This window comes from Macaca mulatta, chromosome 15, assembly GCF_049350105.2.
Source record: "Macaca mulatta isolate MMU2019108-1 chromosome 15, T2T-MMU8v2.0, whole genome shotgun sequence".
Lineage (NCBI taxonomy): Eukaryota > Metazoa > Chordata > Mammalia > Primates > Cercopithecidae > Macaca > Macaca mulatta.
Window position 1 is genome coordinate 114,675,655 of NC_133420.1, and position 20,102 is coordinate 114,695,756.

At 36.8% G+C, this 20,102-nt stretch overlaps 1 protein-coding gene across 3 annotated transcripts in view; it reads right to left on the reverse strand.

Moving 5' to 3' along the window:
* Positions 1-828: 828 nt before the first annotated feature.
* The window catches only part of GKAP1 (G kinase anchoring protein 1), an 82,207-nt gene continuing 62,933 nt past the window's right edge, over positions 829-20,102 (reverse strand). For 2 of the 3 annotated variants that reach the window (XM_015117972.3, XM_015117971.3), the window contains 5 exons: positions 14,602-14,703; positions 9,691-9,754; positions 3,935-4,005; positions 3,352-3,429; positions 829-1,151 (listed from right to left, as the gene is read on the reverse strand). In XM_015117972.3, the coding sequence (XP_014973458.1) occupies positions 1,104-1,151; positions 3,352-3,429; positions 3,935-4,005; positions 9,691-9,754; positions 14,602-14,703 (363 nt within the window). In that variant the 3' untranslated portion in view covers positions 829-1,103. The remainder of the gene's footprint in view (positions 1,152-3,351; positions 3,430-3,934; positions 4,006-9,690; positions 9,755-14,601; positions 14,704-20,102) is intronic. The other variant, NM_001266459.1, reaches the window with a different exon arrangement.

Genomic DNA, 20,102 nt, shown 5'->3' on the forward strand with positions numbered 1-20,102 from the left:
GTGCATAGCTGGGGCTACAGGCATGTGCCACCATGCCTGGCTAATTTTGTCTTTAGAGACAGGATCTTACCATGTTGCCCAGGCTTGTCTCGAACTCCTCGGCTCAAGAGATCCTCATACCTCTGCCTCCTAAAGTGCTGGGATTACAGACATGAGCCACCATTCCCAGCCCACAGACTGTTTTTCATTCTGCCTGCCTGGAATGCCTGTCAATAAATTTACAGAAAAAGTATCTACCCTCTAAAAGTTATTTCATGCAAGTTTTTTCAATCTCCAAACAATGTGATTTCATACTCTAGTATCTATGGTAATTATTTTTTGCTCTTGTTTTACCCACCCCCACCTTTTTTTTTTTTTTTTTTTTTTTTTTTGAGACAGATCCTCTCTGTGTCGCCCAGCTCACTATAACCTCCGCCTCCCAGGTTCAAGCAATTCTCCTGCCTCAGCCTCCCGAGTAGCTGGGATTACAGGCGTGCACCACCATGCCTGGTTAATTTTTATATTTTTAGTAGAGATGGGGTTTCACCATGTTGGCCAGGCTGGCCTAAAACTCCTGGCCTCAAGTGATCTGCCCACCAAGGCCTCCCAAAGCGCTGGGATTACAGATGTTAGCCACTGCACCTGGCCTACCCACTCCCACCTTCTATTTCCCCTAAGCATAAGCTACTTGAGGGTATCAGCCATATTTCCTCTTGCATGTCCTGTAGGGTTTAGTGTGCAGAAAGTGCTGAGAAAATATTCACTAAACTGAAAGGACCCAACTGACTGGCTATGCTATAAGCAAAAATACTTTCATGTTTCTGAAACTTAACAAATCAAACGTATTAGTGGAAGAGTAAATTAATTTTATTGATTGATGAAAAACTAAAGTGATAAGAAGTATGGATAGTAAACAATAACCACTGAATTCTGCTGGAATTCTCTATTTCTTCTTTTTCACTTTAAGCCAAAAGAAATAAAATTATAGACCATTAGTGAGCTAGTTGCTTTTAGTTCCTTCAACAAAAACTGCATAGTTTAGCAGTTGCACGGCATTAAATATATACAATTTTGCAAAATCCTGAAAGTTTTAAACTTTGTGTTGACTTCAAAGGCTAATTTAATCACCTACACTGGTCGGATTCAGAGTTTCTTTTCCCTTTTCTGCCACCCTGTAAAAAAAAAAAAAAATAGGGCAAATTATTTACGACATACCATTTTGGGGCCACTTCATTTTAAAAATATAGACCAAAGGCATCTTGGGGTACGAGAAGGAAGCAATTTCTTTTTTGATTTTGTTGTAAATTTGAGTCTACATACCGCTACATTATTTTAATATAGTTATTTTTTATAAATGGTTAAAGTCGGTTTTAGAAAAGTTACTTCTATTTGAATAAGAGTTGTGCCTTAGTAAGGTCACCGATATTTTATTTTTTTAGAACTCATTTTGACTATTCCAGAATTAAAGTTTTTGATCAATACTAAAATAAATGATACACTTAATTTGTTCCATATGATCAGTAAATTTAGTAATTCAGTTCATTACCTTTTGGGTAATTCAATTTATAGTTCAAGTTCTGTTGAGTTTTGCTCATATTAGCATTAGAAATTTGATTGTGTTCATTAGTGGATTGAAATCTAGGTTATGGTTTTCATATTGCTCAGTTGCATATATAAATTTATATTTAATTTGCTCCATATGAAACATCACTTATGGTATCTGACTTGAGCCAAGGAAAAGGAAAGGCAGCATAAAGGACAAGAAGAGTTTTACATAAATATTTTAACATAACATAAACATAGTATTTTCTGTTTTATTCTGATTTAAAAAGCAAATGCTCATTGTAGGAATATGGAAAGTACAAACATGCAAAGAATAAAATTAAAATCATCAATGGCTACTCTACCCCCTTCAATTTAACCATAAATAATGGTTTGATGTATTTACCTTATCATAGTTGTATGTACAGTTTTTCCCATTTTTATAAACTATGGCAATGGTATCCAAACTTAGTTGATCATCAGAATTACCTAAGCAGTAATATTTTTAGAATTCTGACATCTAGGCTTTGTCCCACACCTATTTAATTGGCTAACAATCTTTAATTCAAAGTTTCCAAGTGATCCCAATGATCAGCCAAGTTCGGGAACTATTTTTTCTGTGGAAGTGCATCTCTGAAAGAGAGGTGGTTGTATCAGGGGCATATGGAGCCCAGGCTCATTTGATAATGATGGCAGTTTCTCTTTATTTCTTTCATTCTTTTTCTGACTATAACTATTTCTACATCAACATTATAAAACAAAATGAAACAATACTCGAGCATAAGAATGCTGTCATTCACTCGTGACCACATAAAAAGTTTGCAAAGATTTTATTCAGAGAAAAACAGTATGAATAGGTTTTTTGGAACATGAGATGTGTAATGACAAGTATCAAAAACAAGATTTATTTCCTGTTAGCAGAAAAATGAAAATAAATTTAGCAAAAATATTTTTTGAAGTAGATACCCACTATACATAAAACTCCTACCATGCTTCTCGATGAGATTTCTTAAAAATCCAAAACAGCAAACACACAAGAATCCTTGTCAAGGTCTCCCAGGTAAAGGGAATTCTCCTTCTGGTACTGATTCAATTTTAAAGCCAGGGCTAATCAACTGCTATGTTCTCCACACCATCAGTGGCTTTTGAGCTTTTTTGGCTATGATTCCAGTTAATGTATTTTATATTATGATTTAGAAGCACACATATATATATACACACAAATATATATCACACACACACACACACACACACACACACACACAAGAAGTACTGGTATTTTTAATTGCTTCATCCTGGAACAAACTGCTCAATGCTAGCTTGTAAATGCAGAAGAAATGACAGAATTAGAAAATCACTATTTTGCAATCATAAAAAAAAGACACAAATATCAATGGATGCTAAAGCCACTAGGTGAAAAGGACAGTCATACAATCTCAAAGTATCACCTCACATATTAATTATAAAAGGGAAAATATATATTTACAATGGAGATATCTGGAAGATATCGCTGTACCCAAGTGATCAACCTTATAAACAGGACAACTGTCCTTTTGTGCCTTTCCCCAGTATGATTCAATGGCATGCATGCTGTATCATCTATGTAGTCCCAAGGATTTTCCTGAATTATGCTAGTTATTGCTGTATATACCAATGTGCAGAATAACGTTAACATCTTCTACATTGTAAATTATATGACCAATGACAAAATTGTCAATATATTTAGTGAATAAATTTTGGCCTATGAACAAAATACTGCATTTATTCTACACAGTATCTACTCCAAATGTATTATTTGTGATAAAAACCCTTATAAATATAAAAGCATACCTGGTATTTGGCTAATTCTGCTTGTAATACTTTCACTTTAGATCTTTCTTGTTCTAATGCAGCATGAAGTGAAGTCACCTGTAACCAAATATTCAATAAGAAAAAGACATTTTGGGGTTTTTGGCAAATACTCTAATTCTTAACATATTCACAATGATAGGTTTTTGACAACTAAATGGATGAGTAACAGAGGAGAAACTCCCCCCATAATTTCCATTTGGTATTGTACACAGCTCTATATTAAAGATGGGGCAAAGTGTCCTGAGAGAAGAAGACAATAACGATGTGAAGGGGAGAAAAATCAAGCCCAGATACAGGGTAAGTTCTATCTGTCCTTTCTGTCTCTAAATTCATGGTTCATTAAAATACAACCTCATCATCCCCCATTCTTCAGTGGGAAGGACATACCTACCTCCTTTAGTGTTGTAAACAGAATCTTCATTCATGTGCTATTACATAATAATAAAGTACAATTTACACTTCCTTACAGTGCTGATGGGCTGTATTTGTTTAGTCAAGTTTAATAACTCAAGACTAAAGACAGCTTAAGAAAACCAGTCATGTATGCTCCACAGTTCCTTACCTGAATAGTGAGCTCATTCTTGATACTTTGTGATTCATCAACTTGAAGAAGTATTTCTGCCTTATCTTTCACTGACAAAAAAGGAAAAACAGCAGTATAGATTTCCCAGTCACTCAAATACTTTAACAATACTTCAGGGAACTAAGACATAGTAGTGCAATTAGAACAATGATTTCTTGTCATACTTAAAGAATGTACTTCTTGACCTTGCATAGCTCTTACTTTTCACTGGTAAATTCTTTTTTGTTTGTTTGTTTTACATTTTCACCAGTAAATTCTGATCATTATCACCACAGCATTTTTTTCTTAGAAATTTTACATTTTCTGTGGTGTTAAAATATTTATTGCTGGGCATGGTGGCTCACACCTATAATCCCAGCACTTTGGGAGGCCGAGGTGGGCAGATCACTTGCCAGGAGTTGGAGACCAACCTGGCCAACATGGCGAAACCCTGTCTCTACTAAAAAATATTATACAAAAATTAGCCAGGTGTGGTGGCACATGACTGTAATCCCAGCTACCTGGGAGGCTGAGGCATAAGGATCCCTTGAACTGGGGATGTGGTGGTTGCTGTGAGCTGAGATGGTGCCACTGCACTCCAGCCTGGGCGACAGAGTGAGACTCTGTCAATAAAAAAAAAATATATTTTTTTAACTGCACAAATATGGTGCAAGATTAATTTTTACATCTACTCTAAATAGGACAAGGATACAAGAAAAAAAATTCACACATGGAAAAAATTTTAAATACCTTGACTAATTTTAAAGCAAGATTTTAAAAACAATTACGGTAGCTCACGCCTGTAATCCTAGCACTTTGGGAGGCTGAGGCAGGCGGATCACCTGAGGTCAGGGGTTCGAAATCAGCCTGGCAAACATGGTGAAATCCTGTCTCTAGTAAAAATACAAAAATTAGCCGGGCATGGTGGTGCATTCCCGTAATCCCAGCTACTCAGGAGGCTGAGGCAGGAGAATCACTTGAACCCATGAGGCGGAGGTTGCAGTAAGCCAAGATCGTGCCACTGCACTCCAGCCTGCGTGACAGAGTGAGACTTGTCTCAAAATAAATAAAAACAACATAGAGTGCTTTTTTGTTGGATTGTTGGGGTGAGCATACTATAATGCCAACAAAATTATTATTCTCTGACTTTTCATACCAATAAAGCAATGTCAACTAAATGTAGCTCATATGATCACAAATGATCATATGACATGTGTGGTCTCTTAGAACTATTCATTATTTTTTAGGGGCTTTTCTCTCTTGGTGGAAGCAAGAGAGCTATAGTTTGGCCCTGTGTTTCCTAAGCTTCAGAAAGTTTCACATGGCTGAGAACTTCCTTAACTCATGGTAATGGCTAACATATGAAAAACTAACTCCTCACTTTGAAAACAAACTATGAGAGACTAGAGAGGTAAAATTGTAGTAAAATTAGCAAAGGAGGAAATGTTCAAATATATGAGTACTGATATCACCACAGCTCTGCCAATGTAAGATTGTAGTTCAAATTTATTTTCATAGTTTAATATGATAAGATGAAACAACCTATCAAGAATCAATTCAGTCTCTCAAGAATCAACTTGGGAACTTTTACAAATTATGCTTTCTACTCCTCCATCCCCAGGATTATAAACACTTGCTGAAAACTAGTGATTTTAAATAGTTATGTAACATTTCAATTACAGTCAGTCATCCTATAATGCTTGTTTTGAAAACACAAATTTGTTTCAATGAGGTTGATGTATTAGGTAACAACCTGAACATATCACAAATTTTCAATCCACTTAAGTACAATTTTATGAACAGAGAAAACCACACCCACATGTACTCCTTGAATATCTACCAGCTACCTTGGTTCACTGTGTGTTAGGAATCACACCCATCTGGCCTGACAACTTTCCATCCTTCCACCATGTAGCAGTAACACACAAGCTGTAACCCTTCTGAGACCTATTTCCCCACAAGCAAACTTTAGGTTTTCTTCAAGGTAAAGTGCTGTATTTATGTTAATATTTATGTATTTAACCATTTTAGCATGTGTAAAACTGTGTTACTGTTTTTAGTTTCCCATGTTTTTTTCATGTGTCACTGACAACGTTTTTAAGTGTTGTGCTTCTAACCTCCCTTTTTCTCATAAGTATTGTGGGTTTTTTTGTTTTTTTGAGACGGGTGTATTAGTTCATTCTCACACTACTATAAACAACTGCCTGAGAATGGGTAATTTATAAAGAAAAGGTTTAATTGACTAATAGTTCCACATGGCTGGGGAGGCCTCAGGAAACTTATAACCATAGAAGAAGGCACCGCTTCACAGGGTGGCAGGAGAGAGAATAAGTGCTGAGCGAAGGCAGAAGCCTCTTATAACACCATCAGATCTTGTGAGAACTCACTATCATGAGAATAGCATGGGGGAAAGCACCCCCATGATTCAATTATCTCCATCTCGTCCCACTCTTGACATGCGAGGATTATTACAATTCAAGGCGAGATTTGGGTGGAGACACAGAGCCAAACCTTATCAACAGGGTCTCACTCTGTTGCCCAGGCTGGAGTGCAGCGGCATGATTACAGCAGTCTCAGCCTCCTGGGCTCATGCAATCCTCCCACCTTAGCCTCCTAAGTAGCTGGGACCACAGGCATGCACCACCATGCCAGGCTAATTTTTTTTCTTTTTTTTTTTTTTTGAGACAAAGTTTTGCCATGTTGCCCAGGCTGGTCTCAAACTCTTGGGCTCAAGCGATCCACCTGTCTCAACCTCCCAAAGCTGGGATTACAGGTGTGAGCCACCGTGCCTGGCTATCTCGTGTGATTTTGCAGAGACTAGTGATTTTTAGGAACACATGCTGCATTATTACAGAATGACCATATTTACATTTACATTATAAGTGTTACAAGTATTTTCATGTAGTGATCCTATATAAAATTCTACCTGGATTACTTATACTATGGACACTGTTGTTACTGATAGAGATTCTTAATCTATTTTTGAGAGCAAGTTTTTATCAGTTAACTTTCTCAATTTCCACAGTATTTTATGAGGAAATATTATTTTATTTTTACATATTTAGAATTTATACATCCAATACACAATGATACTCTTCATTTCTGCACTTAGAAATACATCTTCTAAATAACTTACTTTTTTATTTTCATAATTTTGTTCTTTAAAAGACCCACATGGAGATCAATAACATGCACAGGTCTAAATTAATCTCAGGATGTAGACATTTAAATGTCCAAATAATGTCTTTCCCCATAATTTTTTTTTTTGAGACAAAGTCTCACTCTGTCAGCCAGGATGGAGTGCAGTGGCATGATCTTGGCTTACTGCAACCTCTGCCTCCTGTGTTCAAGTGATTCTTGTGCCTCAGCCTCCCAAGTAGCTGGGATTATAGGCACGCACCACCACACCTGGCTAATTTTTGTATTTTTAGTAGAAACAGGGTTTCACCATGTTGGCCAGGGTAGTTTCAAACTCCTAACCTCAGATGAGGAACACCTCTGCCTCCTAAAGTGCTGAGATTACAGGCATAAGCCACTGCGCCTGGCCTCCCCCTATAATTCTTTAACTTCTATTTGTATAATAATTAAGTTATAAAAAACATAAGGTTGAATCTCCTTCAAGAGTATTCATGTTCTGTTCAACTGGACATGATTTCTGATTTTTACTCATTGTTTGACAACTATTTTGTAATACAGTTTAAATTTTGTTTGGACAGTTCTATTCCAAGTATAGTCATCCCTTGGTAAACAATTGCTTTCAAGACCTCCCAAGGATACCAAAATCTAAAGATGCTCAAGTCCCTGATATAAAATGGTATATATCTGCATAAAACCTATGAATAGCCTCCCATATCCTTTGAATCATCTCCAGATTACCGGCCGGGTGCGGTGGCTCACGCCTGTAATCCCAGCACTTTGGAAGGCCAAGGCAGGTGGATCACGAGTTCAGGAGATCAAGACCATCCTGGCCAACATGGTGAAACCCCATCTCTACTAAAAATACAAAAAAATTAGCCGGGTGTGGTGGTGGGCTCCTGTAGTCCCAGCTACTCTGGAGGCTGAGGCAGGAGAAGGGCGTGAACCCGGGAAGCGGAGCTTGCAGTGAGCTGAGATCGCGCCACTGTGCTCCAGTCTGGGCGACAGAGCGAGACTCCATCTCAAAACAATAAATAAATAAAAATAAAACAAATCATCTCTAGATTACCTATAATACCTAATATGGCATAAATGCTATGTAAATAGCTGTTACACTGTATTGTTTAGGGAGTAATGTCAAGAAAAAAGTCTGCACATGTACAATTTCAAAAAATATATTTTTGATCCACAACTGACTGATCCACAGATAGGGAACCCACGGATATGGAGGGCTGACTGTACCTTCACAGCTGAAAACAATTTTTGGTATTTTTTCATTTTTCAAGGTGAATTTCACAATTTCTTAAGAGCTACACAATATTCACAGGAGCTATCTTTGGAGTTTCATTAGCATTTATTAATAGGAAAATTGTTGATTACATTTCATTTTGTCTATTCAGAGAAAGATTTTCTCCTTTATGTCTTAATCTCTGTTTCTTTTATGGTTTATAATTTCCTTTGCCTAAGTCTCATATTTAAAAATTAACACATATTTCCTTTTTTATTATGAATGGAAAATTTTCATAAAACTTTCAGGATAAATGTCACTAGGTATATGCATAGTGAGAAATGCAACTGATTTGGTGGGCTTTTGTATATCAGCTTCACTAGTCTTATAATCTGTAATCATTTTTTGGATTGATTTCCTTGGCTTCCTGCCGGTAACCTCTTGTCAAAAGTTTACAGAGTAGCAGCAAAAGTATGAAGAGCAGTGGCGAGGGGAGAAGGAAAGAAGAAAACAAAAAAGAAAACCTAAAGTGATGACAGGCTGCCTCCTTCAAGAGCTGAAAAGCAGAATCCTAAGCAAATGTTAGGCTTGTTTTCCCTCTAAATATAGTTCAGTAAGCTATAAGAATTGAATTTTAAGAGTTTCTTTTACCCGAATAGTTATAAACTGGTATAAAAGTAAGGTGCTGTAAGAGTGATCTAATAATAACTTTATGAGCAGCTATCCAGCTTCTTTTTTTTTTTTTCTTTTTAGACAGTCTCGCTCTGCTCCCCAGGCTGCAAGTACAGCAGTGCAATCTCGACTCACTGCAACCTCTGCCTCCCGGGTTCACAATTCTCGTGCCTCAGTTTCCCAAGTAGCTGGGATTATAGATGTGCACCACCACGTCTGGCTACTTTTTGTATTTTTAGTAGAGATGGGGGTTCACCATGTTGGCCAGTCTGGTCTCAAACTCTTGGCCTCAAGTGATCTGCCCACCTTGGCCTCCCAAAGTGCTAGGATTACAGATGAGCCACCATTCCTGGCCAACTCTCTATCTTGTATCATTCTGTGAAGCCTTTCTACTTTGTTGAGTCCCTTTTTCAATTTTTTTTATTGGCACATAATAATCATATATATTTATGGGGTGCATGTGATATTTTGATACAGGTATACAAAGTGTACTGATCAAATAGGTATTTAAGATATCCAGTAATTCAAACATTTATCATTTCTTTGTGTTGGGGGCACTTCAAATCTTCTAGGCATTTTGAAATATACAAATTATTAACTATAGTAACCCTATTGTGCTACCAAACACTTTTGTTCAGTTGGTAAATCACACATTTGAAAAAGTACCTTCAGATATTATTTAAGATAAACTTTTAATTACAAAAACATAAAATCCACTTACTTTCACCTTCCTGAAGCATTTTCAATAATTGTGCATTTCTTGCCTTTACTTCCTTATACTTTGCCTAATAGTCAAAGAAAAAAGATTTAGTTTTTTTTTTTAAGTAAGTGATATAATAATTACTTACTGTCAACTTACAGAGCTCTGAATTCTAGGCTTGCTCAAAGATATAATTATTTTTGAAACAAACAGGATGGAGGAAAATGTATTCGGAACTATCTACAACTTAAATTAAATCCCTGGCACAATTAAATCCCTGGCACAATAATATATATCAATATTATATGTGATTGAAAATTAAAGAAGAGAAGGATAAAAGTGGAGAAAACTCAATTTTCCTAAAGAATCTTCTTTTCTTCCTCAGATAAAACCCTTATACAATTCAAAATAATTTAAATGAAAACCAAAAGGAAAATGAGCCACAGTTCTAAAGCAGTACTGTCCGGCAATACACTAGGACTTTCTACATCTGCTCTGTATTTGCCGCTGTCCAATACGCGACTACTGAAAGAACACTAGCAATGTGGCTGGTGTGACTGAGAAAAATTAATTTTTAAACTTTAAATTTAACATGCAATAGACTTGTAGTGGATACTGAATTTTATAGGGCAGTTCTATACCTTCTCAGTTGAGGATTCACTAATCATTTGTTACTTCACTGACTAAATAATCACTGTTACAATTTTTGGTTGACATGAATTAGTACTTTATCCAAATATCTTTCAACTCTTTTTCAATTTCTTTTTCCAGATGGCTTCTTCTCACATTACATGATGATACAAGTATACATTTATGAACAAGAAGGATTGTGTTCCCACATTCGCATCCATATTTTAGGCAATTTTACCCCATGCTACCCTTATTCAACACATCTTATAACACTCTCTGTATCACTTATTTACTTTTTTTTTTTTTTTTTTGAGATGGAGTCTTGCTTTGCCGCCCACGATGGAGTGCAATAGCGCTATCTCGGCTCACTGCAACCTTTGCCTCCTGGGTTCAAGTGATTTTCCTGCCTCAGCCTCCCTAGCAGCTGGTACTACAGGTATGCACCACCATGTCTGGCTGATTTTTGTATTTTTAGTAGAGATGGGGTTTCACCATGTAGGCCAGGCTGGTCTTGAACTCCTGGCCTCAAGTGATCCACCCACCTTGGTCTCCCAAAGTGCTGGGATTACAGGCATGAGGCCACTGCGCCCAGGCCTGAATCATTTATAAAGATTTAATACATTAATACATTAGAGAAAACAATGCATTTAACATATATAGAAAAACAAAAACCTAAAGAAAACATTAATATAAGAAAAATCATTTTTTCCTCTCAACATATACATAGATATGTATAGTAGTTACCAGATTCAAATCTTTGTTAAAAAACAAATTAAAAAGTGTTTTAAGTCCAATAAAGATGGCTTTTACTAAATATTACTCTGTCCATTAAATCGCTGATAAGTAAATAATGTTTACTGAATAATACTACAGTCAATACAATAAAACAAAGTAAGCGCTGTACTGAATATAAAGGTAGGAGGACTGCTGAGAAGCTCAGAAATGAACAAGGGAGGCCAGTCAAATGGAAACATAAAAATATAACGGGGGAAAACACATATACTCAACTACAACTATATTCGCTATGAATATAGAAATAGTCATTGTGAATATGAAACTACACTCACTACGAAATTCCCAGCCTCAGGGCTTCAACCTATGTTAGTATTTCACCAAACTATCTCTGGCTCAAGCCTTTGTTCAAGGTCCAGATCAGTCTTCATGGAGGTACCTCTTACTCAAGGTTTAGGGTCTAAAATATCTCACAAAGCAAAAATTGCAAATCAGCATGATTACCTGTGACAATTGTTTGCACTGCTTAAAAACTGCATATATAAAAATATAAATGTATAAAATACCACTAACATGCAGCTTATAAGAAAGAGCACATATGAAATACATAACATTTTTGCTAGTATATTTAATTTCATGACAGAAAGCATACAAAGATGATAAAATTAAATACACATGTATTGTTGCTGCGCTGTGTCTAAAAAAAGTAGCCATTTAAAACGCAACATGTCCAAAATGAAATCTATTAGTTCCCATTCCCCAAACCAGTTAAAGATGTGCTCCTCCTCTTACACTCTATACTTATCCATTGTTTTAGCAGGCTGTCTTCACTCCAAGCCTCAGCAACATGCATTATCATCCCAAGTATCTTCCCAATACCATCCCACAGCAGCTGCGTCATTTTACATTCCCACCAGCAGTGAACAGGTTCCAATTTCTTGACATCCTTGCCAGCACTTGTTATGTATACATTTTATTTTAAACCACAAATCTTAACTCCTCCCTTAGGCTTTTTAAAAAATCGATTTTTAAATCTATTATTCATCTCAAGTATTCTTTTTTGACTAATATTAACTCACATAAAAATTACTTATTCAATGCCTGTAACGTGCCAGGTACCTAATAATCATCATGTCACTTCCCTTCTAAAGATCTTTAATGCTATTTTATTTTATTTTATTTTATTTTATTGAGATGGAGTCTTGCTCTGTCACGCAGGCTGCAGTGCATGGCGTTATCTTAGCTCACTGCAACCTCCGCCTTCCAGGTTCAAGCAATTCTTCTGCCTCAGCCTTCCAAGTAGCTGGGACTACAGGTGCGCGCCACCACGTCCGGCTAATGTTTTGCATTTTTAGTAGAGACGAGGTTTCACCGTGTTAACCAGGATGGTCTCGATCTCCTGACCTCGTGATCTGCCCGCCCCGGCCTCCCAAAGTGCTGGAATTACAGGTGTGAGCCACCGTGCTCGGCCTAATAACCTCTCTAAAATCCAAATGCCTTCGAATTCTGACCCCAACTCATACCTGCAATCTCAACTTCTAGTTTCCCATTTCTCTGAATGTCAGCCACAATGTACTTTCCATCATATTCCCATACTTTTGTACACACAATTCTCTCTACCTGGAAAAATCATCTTTTCTATGAGATCCTTACCAATTTTTGATAGCAGCAACTCATTCACTCCTCTGTCTGTTCTTCTGGAGCACTCTGTCATATCCTACACTGTACTGCAACTATTTACATGTTTATCTTCCCCCATTAATCTATAAGCTTCTTGTTAACTCATCTTTGTATTCCCTGTGCCTAGTACAACAAAAACGAAGAGAAATGTAAATGAAAAGCTAAGGTAAATGAGTGGGTGCAGTCAAAAAAAGTTTTAGTAGGGATGATTCTTAAAGGCATGAGTAGAAGGAGGAGGTAAATTTAAGAACCATCAGGGCTGGAACTTGATTTATTTTTTTTCACTACCACATACACAGGGTGCAAAAAGTATCTGGCACATTATAGGCACTCAATAAATAATTGTTGAGTGAATTCATATTAGTCAAAAAAGAATGATACTTGATATGAATAACAGATTTAAAAAAATTGTTTTTTTAAAAAAAACCTAAGGAGAGAGGTAAGATTTGTAGTTAAAAATACATTGTATACATCACAAGTGCTGGAAAGGATGTGGAGAAACTGGAACCCTCGTTCACTCCTGGTGGGAAGGTAAAATGACGCGGGTGCCATGGAAAAGTTTGGCAGTTCCTCGAAAAGTTAAATGTGGAATTATATAGTCCAGCAATTCCACTCTTAGGTGTGTACATACCCAAAAGAACTGAAAGCAAGGACTCAGATACTTATGCACCAGTAAACAAAATATATACACACAATGAAAAATTATTCAGCTATAATAAGGGATGAAATTCTGACACATGCTACAACGTGGATGAACCTTAAAAACATTATGCTAGGCCAGGTACGGTGGCTCACACCTGTAATCCCAACACCTTGAGAGGCCGAGGCGAGCGGATCACGAGGTCAGGAGTTTGAGACCAGCCTGGTCAACATAGTGAAACCCCGTCTCTACTGAAAATGCAAAAATTAGCCAGGCATGGTGGTGCATGTCTGTAGTCCCAGCTACTCAGGAGGCTGAGGCAGGAGAATTGCTTGAACCTGGGAGGCGGAGGTTGTGGTGAGCCAAGATTGTGCCACTGCACTCCAGCCTGGGCAGCAGAGCAAGACTGTCTCACAAAACAAACAAACAAACACACACATTATGCTAAGTGAATATGCCACACATAAGAGGATAAACACTGTATGATTCCACTTACATGAGGTACCTAGAATGGGCAAATTCATAGAAATTAGAGGTTACCGGGGTGTGGAAAATGAGAATGGGGAGTTCTCTGTGGGTAAGAGTTTCTGCCTGGGATGATGAAAAAGTTCTGGAAATAGACAGTGGTGATGATTAACAATGCTGTGTAAAGATACTTAATGCCCCACTGAATTATACAGTTTAAATGGTTATATGTATTTTACAACAACAAAAATACATTTTATACTATGTGTAAACTATACCACAATAAAGTTGATTTTTAAAAAACAAAATACGACCAGGCATGGTGGCTCATGCCTGTAATCCCAGCACTTTAGGAAGCTGGAGTGGGCGGATCTCTTGAGGCCAGGAGTTCGTGGATAGACTGGCCAACACGGTGAAACCCTGTCTCTACTAAAAACACAAAAATTAGCCAGGTATGGCGGCTCATGCCTATAATCCTAGCTACTCAGGAGCCTGAGGCAGGAGAATCGCTTGAACCAAGGCAGAGGTTGTACTGAGCTGAGATCATGCCATTGCACTCCAGCCTGGGCAACAGAATGAGACTCAAAAAACAACAACAACAACAACAATAAATAAATAAATAATCAATCATTCAGATTTTAAACCATTAATCAAAGAGTTTAAGAACATAAAAAATAGAATGACTATTCCCATGAATTGCATATTAAACATATTTACATATAAGAAAAACAAAATGTGAAAATGTATAGAATTATTTTTTTTAGCAACAGTAAATGGACACAAACCTCCCACTGAGTGATTACATTTTTCAGCTTCTGGATTTCAGCATCTTTCCTTTCTAGCTCTAACTTTAGTCTTTCAATTCTTCCATCTTTCAGAACCACTTCCTGAAAAGAGAGAAACAACATTTTAGGACTTTGATTATTCTGCTAATCCTGGTTTATAATATCCTTTGTGAAAAGTTTAAGAGGAAAAATTCTGACCTTAATTTTCTGAGGCCATCTTATGCTGTTGACTACATTTCCATTTTCACTCAATTATATAATCTTAATACATACAATGCAAGCAAGGAAGTATTTATAATTAACCCAAACATACTGACAAACAATATCAGGGCTTTCAAAGGATATTTCCATCCTGGAACAAACATATTAAAAAGTGCTCTGTGACAAGTTGTTGTTATTAGTCTATCTTAAAAATTCAAAAATTCAAAAAAATGACTAAAAATACAAAATAAATAAAAAATATAAAAACTAAAATAAATAGCTTTTCTCTGTATTAGCAATTAACAGGTAGAAGACATAACTAGAAAAATAATTTCCTCACAACAGCAAGAAAACCTAACCAGAAGAATAACACTAAGAAGTGATTAGGACCAACACTAAGAAAATTATAAAATCTTGAAAATGACACAAAGTATGGTTTGTAAATAGGAAGGCTACAGGTTACTTTGTAAGTTCAATTAACATTTGAATAGAAATTCCAATAGGATGTTGTTCTTTGGAACTTATAAAGATAGTAAAGACTTCATCTGGGAGAATTCAGGATGGAAGCAAAACAAAAAGTTAATCTGATGAAGAAAGATTTGCCTATCAATTATATAAGGCAAAATAAATAAAATCATGGCACCTAGGTTGACAGAACAATGTACCAGAAAACAAAGTCCAGAAAGAGACTTGAGATATAAGAATTTATTGTAAGGATGATACTTTTAAAAAGTGAGAAAATGCTGAATTACAGAATAATGGTAGGTTATAGGACAAATGGCTAACTGGGAAAAATCAGGTTAAATCGCTGTCATCTTGCACCATATACCAAAATAAACAAATTTAGTGTAAAAAAAAATCACCCCAAAGTCATATTTTTGATGAGAATATAAATGGTTCTGTTTATCTAAGGAGTAATGTGGCAACATCAACGTAGTACTCTACAAATACTCACTGAGCATCTAACTTCTAGGAGCTGGGTACACCATGGTGAACCGAACCGAAAAGATTCTGTGCTTCTTTTCTAGATTAGTAAAGCTCTTTAAAGTGGTGACACTTAAATTGAACCTTGTGTGATGGGTAGGAATTGGCTAAGTAAAAAGGGGAAGTGAGAGCTTTCCAGGTAGAAAGAACAGTATGTTTAAAGGCCTTGCAGGAAGGAAGGGCCTGGAGAATTTGAAGAAAAAAATAAGCCAGTATGGTAAGATAGTGAGGGGGAAGATGGTCCAAGATGACTTTGGAAAAGCCAGTAGAGACCTGATCCTGGAGGACCTTGTAAGCCATAAGAACAGTCTGCACATTATTCTGAATAAAACAGAAAGCAGTGAAGGACTGCTAGGTTAGATTTGATTGTGTGAGACTTATGTTTGTAAAGGATCCCTTTTCATGCTGTGTGGAAATGAAATGGAGTGAGGTAAGACAGGTAGAAAGATCCTTTAATAGCTACTATAACCCCAGGTCAAATAAGATTATACTTTGGATTAGGGTGAAAGCAGTATAAATACAGAGAAGTATATTTGAGAAATAATTTGGAGGTAGCATTTGATGAAAGGTTGAAAGAATGTGGCAGGTGAGGAAGAAGATGGACACTACAATCTAAGTTTCTAGTTTAAGTAATGAGGTGAGTAGGTCAAAATTAGAAATATACTACTATTAAGTTCCAGAATCTCACTTTTAGGAATTTATCTCCAAAAGATAAATGAGGTAGCGAAGTATCTATGAAAAGTGTTCATTGTAGATTTATCACAACACAAAACTGGACATCAATTTAAATGTCAAATAATAGAATATAGGTTAAATATATAGTAAATTCAAAAACTGAAAACTAAGTCACTAAAAATGCTGATATAGAGCTATAAAATAATATCTGCATGATTCCAAAATTGTAGTGTGTGCAAAGAAAAAATTCTGGAAGAACATACACCAAAACTTTAAATTATAACTGTGTGAACATGGGATTATGATTTTACTTTATTTTTAAAAATTTCCTTTTATCAAAATTATTTTATACTGAGTAAATAATCATGGAATAATACTGTTTTACTTTTGAATAAAAATAAACCATTATGTATTTTTAGAAATCTTGATGAATATGATTATCTTTGAATAAGAAGCCCTTCTGAAACTGACATAAAAAAAGAGGAAAAATGGAAAAGATTCATAGATGTGATTTGATGAAAGATCTCAGAAAAAAATAAAACACTGTAACAAAATAAAAAGGTAAAGGAAAAACAGAAAATGCCACCAATATGATAGACATATGACCAACAAACATGAAAAAAAGTACAATCTCGCTAGTAAGCAAAGCCAGGTTTTATCAAACTAGTACTTTTTTTTTTCCTTCTTCTTGAGACAAAGTTCTCGATCTTATCTCCCAGGGTAGAGTACAGTGGTGTGATCTCAGCTCACTGCAACCTCGCCTCCCAGGTTCAAGCAATTCTCCTGCCTCAGTCTCCCAAGTAGCTGGGATTACAGGTGCCTGCCACCACTCCTGGCTAATTTTTGTATTTTTAGTAGAGACAGGGTTTCACCATGTTGGCCAGGCTGGTCTTGAACTCCTGATCTCAGGCGATCCACCTGCCTCGGCCTCCCAAAGTGCTGGGATTACAGGCGTGACCCACCGCACCAGGCCAAACTGGTACATTAAAAAAATTTTTTTTCTTAGTATAAGTAATTGGAGGCAATTTATCTATAAACTGAATTATTCCATGTATAAGAATTAATGTCCCAGGCACAGTGGCTCACGCCTGTAATCTCAGCACTTTGGGAGGCAGAGGTGAGCAGATCACCTGAGGTCGGGAGTTCGAGACCAGCGTGGCCAACATGGTGACCCTCTACTAAAAATACAGAAACTAGCTGGGAGTGGTGGCACATGCCTGTAATCCCAGCTACTCGAGAGGCTGAGGCACAGGGATGGCTTGAACCTGAAGGGCAAAAGTTGCAGTGCGCTGAGATTTCGCCACTGCACTCCACCCTGGGTGACAGAGTGAGACTCCATCTCAAAAAAAAAAAATTAAAAAAAAAAAAATCAATGTCCTGAAATGCTCACCATTTGCGTTTAACTGAAAAAGTGGTCCATCTAACAGTTTCTGCATTGATGAGGGAAAAAGTATATATCCATAGAAAAGTAAGACCACACCAAAATATCAGTACCCTAGCTGTTTTCTCTAGGTGAATGAGATTAGGGTCATTTTTCTCCCACTACAACTGAAAATTGGGGATGATAATGATATCTACCAACTTCATAGTTAGTTGTTAATAATCAAATGAGATCATACATTTTAAGTACTTAACACAGTGCCTGGCATATACATAGCAAACCCTCAAATATTTATTTTTGCCATTATCATTTCTTCATTTTACTTGTCGGTAGTTCCCAAAATTTCTACAAGAGATACTACTTTTTAAAGCAAAGTCGTATTGTTTTAATGTATACTCATTTTTAATGAAGTCCTACATTTCAATAAAAACCTTTTAAAAAGTATCTTCTAAGTAAAAAATATTATACTAAAATGAGGATGAAAAGATGTACAAGATAAAGCCTATGCCTACAAGGGATCTGTAATCTATTAAAAATGACAGGGAAAATGTGTGATGTGAAATGTGCCATAAGAAAAACAAAATGCTATGGGGTATAGAAAAAGGAAAATTATATCCAGGTTTTCTGTGTCTCGGGTTTGGGGTTCGGCTGAGGCAGTGAGAGAGAGCTTCTGGGAGGAGATGGCATGTGAAATGAATGAAATGAACCTTGAATAAAGCTGGGACGCACCCAGCATTCTGTGACAGGAGTGGTCTGCTCCAGCTAGAAGAAAAATTGGAAGAGTACAAACAGCTAAAGATAATTAAGGATATCCTGTATAAGAAGGTTTTCAAACTTATTTGACAGTGCCCTATGATAGGAATGTTTTACATAGACACACAGACACATGCACACATAGAAACAACTTTCACAAAATATAAATAGGTGTCACATACTCTGACATTTTCTCCTTTCCCATTTTTTGGTAGCAACCTACTAAACTGATTTTAGGACCTACTGAATGGGTTGGGAAACTCAGTTTGAAAAGCATAGCGGCCGGGCGCAGTGGCTCAAGCCTGTAATCCCAGCACTTTGGGAGGCCGAGACGGGCGGATCACGAGGTCAGGAGTTTGAGACCATCCTGGCTAACACGGTGAAACCCCGTCTCTACTAAAAAATACAAAAAAAAAACTAGCCGGGCGAGGTGGCGGGCGCCTGTAGTCCTGGCTACTCGGGAGGCTGAGGCAGGAGAATGGCGTAAAAACCCGGGAGGCAGAGCTTGCAGTGAGCTGAGATCCGGCCACTGCACTCCAGCCTGGGCGACACAGCGAGACTCCGTCTCAAAAAAAAAAAAAAAAAAAAAGAAAAGAAAAGCATAGCCTAAGGACTTTAGGTGTCAGGTCAAGGACACTGTACTTAATTCAACAGACACTGAAGTTTAAGGGCACAGCATGGCATGATGGAAGTAATGATTTATAAAAAGGCATTTGTTAGCAGGGTGTAACACATTATCTGGCATTAAAGGCAAGAAGCATGAAGATTGGTTAGATTACTGAAATAATGCCAGTAAGAGATAATGAGAGGCTAAATTAGAGAATGTTGGTAAGAATGGAAACAAAGACAGATCTGAAAAACATTTCAAAGATTTAAAACTCTAAAAATCTTGAAAAACAGAAAAGTGAAAACAACAACAACAACAACAACAACAACAAACACACACTGTAGAATCTGGATACCTAGGTAAAATGAGGAAACCAAAAACTGAAATGACAGAAGTCAAGCCAAATGCTCGGTGTGGAGAGGAAGATGATGAGCCCGGGTTTGAACACAGTGAGAGTAAGGTATGCATCAAACAACAGGATGGAATATGCCACAAAGATAATTAATAAAACAGAGCCCCGAAGGCCACAAGAGGGGATGGGATCAGGGATGACTGATCTACCTAGTGCTGGTGCCGTTGTGGAGAAATTAGTAAGCTCACATCCTGCTGCTAGAAGACAGTATGTTGAATGCACCAAGAGCAACACAGAGGCTTATATCCTTTGATTCAATTACTATCTAAAACAATCTACTCCAAGGAAACAATTCACCAAAAAATTAAATGTATGATCAGTGAATATCAAGCCATCAATTCTAAACAATGTTCAATAATAGGGCAAGTACTAAGCAACTTACAGCATGTTGATTTGGCAGGATATAACACCTGGTTTACAAAAGGGGTTAGAAAACTAGATTCATTATTGTTATAATTATTTTAAAATACCTATGCATCTAGGCATTT